General features: G+C 44.9%; 1 protein-coding gene across 5 annotated transcripts in view; it reads right to left on the minus strand.

The window, feature by feature from the left end:
• The window catches only part of LOC306696478 (mitogen-activated protein kinase kinase kinase kinase 3-like), a 30411-nt gene extending 21278 nt beyond the window's left edge, over positions 1-9133 (minus strand). For all 5 annotated transcript variants that reach the window (XR_013767100.1, XR_013767101.1, XM_079160102.1 and 2 more), the window contains exons 1-7: positions 8938-9133; positions 6544-6601; positions 3186-3276; positions 3031-3095; positions 1108-1163; positions 842-889; positions 685-727 (exon numbers count right to left, since the gene is read on the minus strand). Coding sequence is in view for 3 of the 5 variants with exons in the window: in XM_079160102.1 (XP_079016228.1) it covers positions 685-727; positions 842-889; positions 1108-1163; positions 3031-3095; positions 3186-3276; positions 6544-6601; positions 8938-9033 (457 nt within the window). In the remaining 2 variants the exon portion in view is untranslated. The remainder of the gene's footprint in view (positions 1-684; positions 728-841; positions 890-1107; positions 1164-3030; positions 3096-3185; positions 3277-6543; positions 6602-8937) is intronic.
• Positions 9134-9555: the final 422 nt, after the last annotated feature.

Below are 9555 nucleotides of genomic sequence, written 5' to 3' on the forward strand. Positions count from 1 at the left end.
CATAAGTTAAATGTGTATGTGTGTGTGTGTGTGTGTGTGTGTGTGTGTGTGTGTGTGTGTGTGTGTGTGTGTGTGTGTGTGTGTGTGTGTGTGGTGTCATGCATTATGTATCATTATTGTTCAGATGACGGAATGAAAAAGTGCACAAACAGAAAGCTTCATGTATAAAGTAAAAGTATAAATATAAATATTATGAAGCAGAATGTTTTATTATCTTTAGAGTTAGAAGAGTTTAAAAGTTTTAAAACATCAAAATATGAAACATGTCTGCTTCTTGATCTTTGAAGTGCAGCAGCATCATGTCTCAGAGACTCGGTAGAGACTCGGTAGAGACTCGGTAGAGACTCGGTAGAGACTCGGTCACGAGTCATCACGCGTATAGTTCGTGTCTCTGATCGGTTCAAACTCATCTGAAGGCAGAAGCTATTAAACGTTCTGGTGCACATGAAACCTGTTCTCACTGATGCATTCAGCTCATTCTACTTGATTGATCAGAGACGAACATCAGTCGCTCTGCAGCTCGTCTCGTGACATCCAGTGATGAGTGTGCTCGAGGACGGGTCAACGCGATGTAACCACGACTCAGCACTTCCTCACAAGCCCCGCCCATTACCTCCCAGGGGCCAGTCAGTGGGCGGGGTCTGTTCATGACGTTACTAACCCTGACAGGTGCGTCACACTGACCTAGTTTGATGTATCCGTTATCAGTCAGCAGGATGTTCGCCCCCTGCAGAAAACACACAAAGGGTTAGCTCGCTGCTGTAGCTACGCTAAACCACACGGCTAGAAAAGATACAGTTCACTGGTTCATTATTATTATTATTATTATCATTAAGCTCACCTTGATGTCTCTGTGCATCTTTCCTTTGCTGTGCAGGTAGAAGAGTCCCTGTAGAACACACTCACTGTCAGAACCTGGAGGGTCTAAGAATCTGATTGGATAGAACCTGAAGGGTCTAGGATTCTGATTGGATAGAACCTGGAGGGTCTAGGATTCTGATTGGATAGAACCTGGAGGGTCTAGGATTCTGATTGGACAGAACCTGGAGGGTCTAGGATTCTGATTGGACAGAACCTGGAGGGTCTAGGATTCTGATTGGATGTTACCTGCAGTGTTTCCCGTAGAACGTACGCGATCTGGGACTCGGCCAGTGGACCAGTTACTGAAAGAGAAAACCACAGAACCAAACGTTTAGTCATCACACCAGCATGCAGACCCCGCCTCTGGACCAGTGCATGCTGGGACACACGTCGGCTGTCACACCCCGTTTCCTGTATATGTCTCTACATTTTCTTTAAACATTCACACAACGGAACAAAAACATGTGTCCAACATGTGCTCGACTGTCTGCTACCCACAGCCTCCGGTCCGGCCTAGCAGCAGTTAGCCTGCAGCCCGCTAGCCAACCTTGACCCGCAGGCCTCTCGCTAGCTGACCCCAGTGCAAATAGCTTAGTGTCTGGGCTGACAATATCTCCGAGGTATCCAAAGGGTGGTGGTTCATAGACCCCCCACCGTAGGGTGGGGGGTCGATGAAGCGATGATCACTTCATCTGCAGGTGAAAACACACCTGCAGGCAGGAGGCGGAGCTACAACATGGTCTGACAAAGGTTCAGATGTGTGTGTGTGTGAGGCTTCCTTTCTGACTGAAGTGAGTTTAAATCTGTTTAAATCGTTATCTGACTGCAGGGAGTCTGTCTGTGGTCCTCCTCCTCCTCCTCCTCCTCCTCCTCTCTCTGCAGGGGGGCCCAGCGAAGTCTCAGACCAGCAGGGGGGGCAGTGCGGTGGTGGTTGGTGGCTCTGGTGGTTTAACGGTTTAATGAAACCGAGCGGCCGGCATCTCACCGCTGGGGGCCTCATTAAGGCTCCCTGACGCCTCCGGCTCGGCCTTAATGAGCAACGGATGTGAAGGCAGGCGTGGGCGTTGTCATGGCAACAGGACAGCTGACGGGTGTGTGTGTGTGCGTTCAGAGATTTAAAGATGGACGCCCTCACATCGAAAACGCTCTCATTACCGAGCAGAGTTCAGAGGTTTGTGGCCTTCAAACAGCTGCAGGAAAGTTAAACCAGAGGAAACATCATGTGATCACAAACCAGAGGAAACATCATGTGATCACAAACCAGAGGAAACATCATGTGATCACAAACCAGAGGAAACATCATGTGATCACAAACCAGAGGAAACATCATGTGATCACAAACCAGAGGAAACATCATGTGATCACAAACCAGAGGAAACATCATGTGATCACAAACCAGAGGAAACATCATGTGATCACAAACCAGAGGAAACATCATGTGATCACAAACCAGCAGAGGAAATAAAAATAAAAACACGTACGTGGTATTAAAACTAGTGATGGGCAAGTTAACGCGTTATTATCGCGTTAACGCTGTTTTATTTATTGATTGTTAAGCAGACATTTTTAACACAAGAACCGGGCAGAACCCGACATGTGGTTTTCTACGTATCATCAACATTGTTAGCGTCAAGAACACGTACCATTCTACTTCCTGTCTCTTCAAAGTAAAAGCACTTCCGTTTTCATGCTCTTCACAATAAAAGTAAATCATGCAATCAAACAATTTACAACAGTGACAATATTAAAATACATATTTAGAGTTTTTAAAGTGTTTAGTTTGTAATATGTATAATAATCACATCATTTAGTTATCACTACTGAGAGTTTAACAAACATTAAAACATGACGTAGAGAGGTTTCAGGTTAAGATGTATATTTAAATTCATCTCTGACACACATGAAGATAAAGTTGTGAACACGCTGAATATCTATGATCAGAATCATTATAACTGTGTTATAACTGCTGCTGTGTGAAGAGAATCCTGCTGTTAACAAGAAGCTGATGAGTTTAACGTGTTTAAACCAAAGGTTGTTGACCTTTAGTTCATAGAGCAGCACTTTAACATACAAGAGCTCAACACACTACTTTAGATTCATTATGAACTTTAACATAATGAGATTAATTAATCCCGATTACAAATGCCCAGCACTAGTTAAAACACTTACTGTGGTAGAGGTCCTGCAGTGATCCTCCTCCACAGAACTCCATACAGATCCACAGCTTCTCCCTGCTACACACACAAACACACACATTTAGATCAATGAACAAACTTTTCTCTACGTTTTTGTGTCAGACTGTGTGTCGTCATTGTAAAGGTTACCGGAGGTAGCTGCCGTAGTACGCCACGATGTTGGAGTGTTTACAGTCCTTCATCATCAGGATCTCCTGTTGGACCACCGCAAAGTCCTCACCTACACACACACACACACACACACACACACACACACACACACACACACACACACACACACACACACACACACACACACACACACACACACACACACACACACACACACACACACACACACACACACACACACATGAATAAGAAGCACACACACAGTTGTAACATATTTACTAACGACAGTCGTCTACGATACGACACAGTCGTCTACGATACGACACTGTCGTCTACGATACGACACTGTCGTCTACGATACGAAACTGTCGTCTACGATACGACACAGTCGTCTACGATACGAAACTGTCGTCTACGATACGACACAGTCGTCTACGATACGACACAGTCGTCTACGATACGAAACTGTCGTCTACGATACGAAACTGTCGTCTACGATACGAAACTGTCGTCTACGATACGAAACTGTCGTCTACGATACGAAACTGTCCTCTACGATACGAAACTGTCGTCTACGATACGAAACTGTCGTCTACGATACGAAACTGTCCTCTACGATACGAAACTGTCGTCTACGATACGACACAGTCGTCTACGATACGACACAGTCGTCTACGATACGAAACTGTCGTCTACGATACGAAACTGTCGTCTACGATACGAAACTGTCCTCTACGATACGAAACTGTCGTCTACGATACGAAACTGTCGTCTACGATACGAAACTGTCGTCTACGATATGAACTCTTTCCACATGTTGAATCTTGAATTAATCACTTCAAGGACCAGTGTGCAGGATTTAGTTTATCCCAGCGTGTTGGAGAACTACGGTGGCCTTTAGGGAACATAACAACGAGAAAGACTCTCTTTGGTTTGTCCGCTCTGGGCTCCCGTAGAAACATGTAGATATAAAAGACTCATTCTTAGTTAACGAAAACACAACAATTCTTATTTTCAGGTGATTAAACACAAATTAACACAGTTCTGAATATCAGTTTGAAATATTTAAACTTCAAATCTGAGAAGTCAGGTTTTGTTCGACTACAATCTGTTACGTGACGAGTTCTGTCGATACACCGATTCCTTGATTAGTCAGCAGCCAATCACTACGGGATAATCATTGATGTCGGTTTGTGTTCCAGCTCGTCATTTCAGTTCATCACGGGCATTTTTAATTAATCGAGAAAATAATACATCAATAATGAAAACAACGGTTAGGACAGCTGTGGTTACTGAATGAATCTGGACGTTCAGCTGGTAAACTCATCATCATCATCATCATCATCATCATCACCATCACCGGCTCAGTATGCAGACAGAGTCTAGGTGTTTCTATTATTTTGTCCATGGATGAAGGTGTTCACAGAAACGCTCAGAGAGAGAACAAAGAGTCTTTGTTGCTGCCGGAGGCTTCGGGCCTCATTAAAGCCTCCAGCTGATCAGAATAAATACGGAGGATTTATGTAACGTCTCATTAAAAGAAGAAGAAGCTCTGCTGTGAGCTCATGTCAGAGGAAGAGGTCTCACTGTCGTCCCTCATGACAGCTTGATGTTTTCATAAACATCCATCCATACTAAGACCACCGAGCTCATCCAAACTAACTGTGTGGACTCTGTGATCGGATGTTTCAGTGGAGCCGATCACACCGACTGTTTTAACTCTGCAGTGATTTTCTTATTTAATGATTATACTGTAGTTTGATCAGAGTGACTCATTCATTCTAATCGACTTCAACTGATTCTATTTATATATTCCTGCAGGACGGAGATGGCTGCTTAGTCAGCAGAGCACAGACAACAGCACCGATCAATACTCTCACCTCCAGTCCACCTTAAAACAGATAACTTCTGCCAGTGACCAGCCTCACCTCCAGTCCACCTTAAAAGAAGCTTAACCACTAGTCCGCCTTAAAACGCGGCACTGGTCACCCAAGATTACGAATCATATTGTCCTGATCTGCTTCCTGCTCTCCAGAGAATGAACCACTGATCAGTATTCACTGTAGAGGATCTATCACACATCATGCAGTGACATCATGCAGTGACATGATGCAGTGACATCATGCAGTGGCATGATATTCAGACACGATGCAGTGACATGATGCAGTGACACGATGCAGTGACACCATGCAGTGACATCATGCAGTGACATGATGCAGTGACATGATGCAGTGACATGATGCAGTGACATGATGCAGTGGCATGATATTCAGACACGATGCAGTGACATCATGCAGTGACATGATGCAGTGACATGATATTCAGACACGATGCAGTGACATGATGCAGTGACATGATGCAGTGGCATGATATTCAGACACGATGCAGTGACATGATGCAGTGACATGATGCAGTGACATGATATTCAGACACGATGCAGTGACATCATGCAGTGACATGATGCAGTGACATGATATTCAGACACGATGCAGTGACATGATGCAGTGACATGATGCAGTGGCATGATATTCAGACACGATGCAGTGACATGATGCAGTGACATGATATTCAGACATGATGCAGTGACATGATGCAGTGACATGATATTCAGACACGATGCAGTGACATGATGCAGTGACATGATGCAGTGGCATGATATTCAGACACGATGCAGTGACATGATGCAGTGACATGATGCAGTGACATGATATTCAGACACGATGCAGTGACATCATGCAGTGACATGATGCAGTGACATGATATTCAGACACGATGCAGTGACATGATGCAGTGACATGATGCAGTGGCATGATATTCAGACACGATGCAGTGACATGATGCAGTGACATGATGCAGTGGCATGATATTCAGACACGATGCAGTGACATGATGCAGTGACATGATGCAGTGGCATGATATTCAGACACGATGCAGTGACATGATGCAGTGACATGATGCAGTGACATGATATTCAGACACGATGCAGTGACATGATGCAGTGACATGATGCAGTGGCATGATATTCAGACACGATGCAGTGACATGATGCAGTGACATGATGCAGTGGCATGATATTCAGACATGATGCAGTGACATGATGCAGTGACATGATGCAGTGACATGATGCAGTGGCACGATGCAGTGGCACGATGCAGTGACATCATGCAGTGGCACGATGCAGTGACACGATGCAGTGACACCATGCAGTGACACCATGCAGTGACACGATGCAGTGACATCATGCAGTGACACGATGCAGTGACATCATGCAGTGACACCATGCAGTGACACCATGCAGTGACATCATGCAGTGACATGATGCAGTGACATCATGCAGTGACATGTTGCTGCAGCAGGTTGCTGGTTTGATTCCTACCAGGCTCCAGTTTGATGACTTTGATGGCAGCCAGTTCTCCAGTTCTGACTCTTCTTGCCTGAGAACGAGAGAAATTATTTCATCATCATCAGTTTACTGTTTATTATTTGTTGTCATCGACATTTTTCAGTCAGGCTGCAACCTCAGAACACACACACACACACACACACACACACACACACACACACACACACACACACACACACACACACACACACACACACACACAGATCAATAAAAGCGTCCTCTGGGCTCACACACCTTTAGAGCAGCATGTGTGTGTGTGTGTGTGTGTGTGTGTGTGTGTGTGTGTGTTGGTTCAACACAGTTCAGTCCTTGTCATAACTAATCAATAAGATGATTATCAATACAGATTCTAATCACAGATGATTAATAGACGAGTCATGAAGACTTTTATTGTGAAACCGCTGCAGGAAGTGCTGACAGTCTCACATTTATGTTGAAATGTGACATTTTAGATCATTAAATAATAGTTTTATTCTGATCTTCTTCTTGTGGAACAGAAGGTGAAAATGTGTCTGCAAGGATCTGAAGACCTGATGGAGGATCGATCCTCCTCCTCCTCCTCCTCCTCCTCCTCCTCCTCCTCCTCCTCCTCCTCCTCCTCCTCCTCCTCCTCTGACCTCTACATCCTGCAGCCTCAGCTCTCTAACACTGACTGAGTGTTAATTAAAACACAGCTCATGATAATCCCCCCGTTCAGGATGAAGATCGATACCTTGTGACGGGGTCTGATGCTATAAATGCTAATGACGAGTCAGAGCAGAGGATCGTGGGAAACGGACCCCAGGTATTGATCAGTGAAGCTGCTGCTGCTGCCCGGGGCCCTCTGAGCAGGGCAGTGACCCGGTTGGTCCACAGTTTGATTGACAGCTTTCAAACCGGAATCAAAAGCTACGAGCTAAATGCTTCGAGTCAGTACAACGTTCACACGACATCTAGAGCTCCTTCTGCACATGAATATCTCAAAATATGATCAGGAGAACATTCTGCCCCAAGACGTCGCAGCACACACACACACACACACACACACACACACACACACACACACACACACACACACACACACACACACACACACACACACACACACAATGTTAGCGGTTCAACACGTCTGTGTTTGAGACACATTCTGAGCTTCATGTAAAGATACAGGTACTCTGAGGGGCTTTTATTTTGAAAGGGTGGGACTGGGTGGGTGAGACACAATCACAGTATTTGACACACACATTGAGAGACAGAGTGTGTGTGTGTGCGTGCGTGCGTGCGTGCGTGCGTGCGTGCGTGCGTGCGTGCGTGCGTGCGTGCGTGCGTGTGTGTGTGTGCGTGTGTGTGTGTGTGTGTGTGTGTGTGTGTGTGTGGGGGGGGGGGGTCGTGTTACAGGAAGCACCAGAGTCCAGCGGGGACACGCTGAATTATTGATCAGCTTAACGGTGAACTTTCATTTTTTTTCTGCCGTCACTTTGAGTTTTGACTCTGAGAGTCACCTGAGATTTCCCATGAGGCCTCAGTCACCAAGGAGAGACAAGGAGACAAGGAGACTCCTCCTGACCGCTACAGAGAGGAGAGGAGACAACATTCCAGAGGGATTCCTCCTCAGGATGAAAGGTCCCAACGGATCCTCCTCAGAGGACGAGGAGTCCGGCACCAACCTCTAAGGGGGACATGTCTCCTTTTCCTCTCACCAAGGATGCATGGAAGGAAGCAAGGAAAACATGCTAGGAGTGACTTAGGACCCAGCGGACGTAGGTGAAGTCACAATTTGTTCGTAGAAATCACAGAATATCTTGCTGCTCCGCTCCACTCTGACCGTGATGTCATCACTCTGACCGTGATGTCATCACTCTAGCTCTTAACGAGCCGCGCAATACACACCCATTATAACATCTGAACCCCGAAACGCTCCTGAAAGTTAAGCGTTGACTTAATTAGCTGTCAGAATGTGCCTTTGGCTCAGTAACGTGCAGCGTTTAGTCTGCGTGTTAAACGTTGAATCATGTTGTTTTAGAAACCATTGAAGTCTATGGAGACATCTGACCTCATGTCTTCTATGTGCAGGTGTGTGAGGAGAAGAACATGATGATTAAACCCGATGGACTGTATGCAGTGTATTACCATGTACACTGAATATAATACCACATCATATATATATATATTTATATCTCTGAGCTGAGTTGAATTATTCAGTGTATTTGACTTAATAATTGATTCTTCGTTGTTTGATGTTATTACGATGTTATTGTTCTTTGATGTCGGTGTTTAACATTTAAATAAATAAATAGCGTCATCAGTTATAGACGTGTGATGTCATTATTGATCATTGTTGTTGTTTGTTGCTAACAGAGTCAGTAGCTGTGACGTCACCGTCCGTACCTTGTACACGTCACCGTACGTCCCGCTGCCGACCCGCTGGATCAGCTGGAAGTCCTCCTGCGGGTCTCTGCGTGAAACGTCCGGTCCGCAGCTCATCTTCTCCGGGTATTCAGGGCGACCCGAGTCCGGAAGACTCGGAGCTTCAGCGGCACTAAAGAGTCTTCACTGCTACTTTAACAACATGGCTTCTTCTTCTTCTTCCTGCCACACACAATGCGCATGCGCACTGACTCCATACCGGAAGAGAGGACCGGAGATGCCTTCATGTGCAGTGGGACTTTAAACAACTACGAATAAAACTAATAAAAGGATTAAAAAGAGCTGAAAGGTTTATTTGTTGATATTATAAATGTTGATAAAATGTTCATTATGTTCTATAAGTCTACTATAGTATAATATTCTATAATTAACTGATTCTACTGAGACTCTACTGTTAAAAAGCACTGATTTTTTTTCATTTTGTGTTTATTCTTGAAACATTTCACCATCATCTCTCTTTGTATATATATATATATATATATATATATATATATATATATATCGTTGGTGTGAGTGAGCAGAGAGAGACTCGGACAGGAGGGACAGAGTCCACACCCAGCTCAGAGACACCAATAACTT

The sequence above is a fragment of the Pholis gunnellus genome (genome assembly GCF_910591455.1).
Source record: "Pholis gunnellus genome assembly, chromosome: 5".
Classification (NCBI taxonomy): Eukaryota; Metazoa; Chordata; class Actinopteri; order Perciformes; family Pholidae; genus Pholis; species Pholis gunnellus.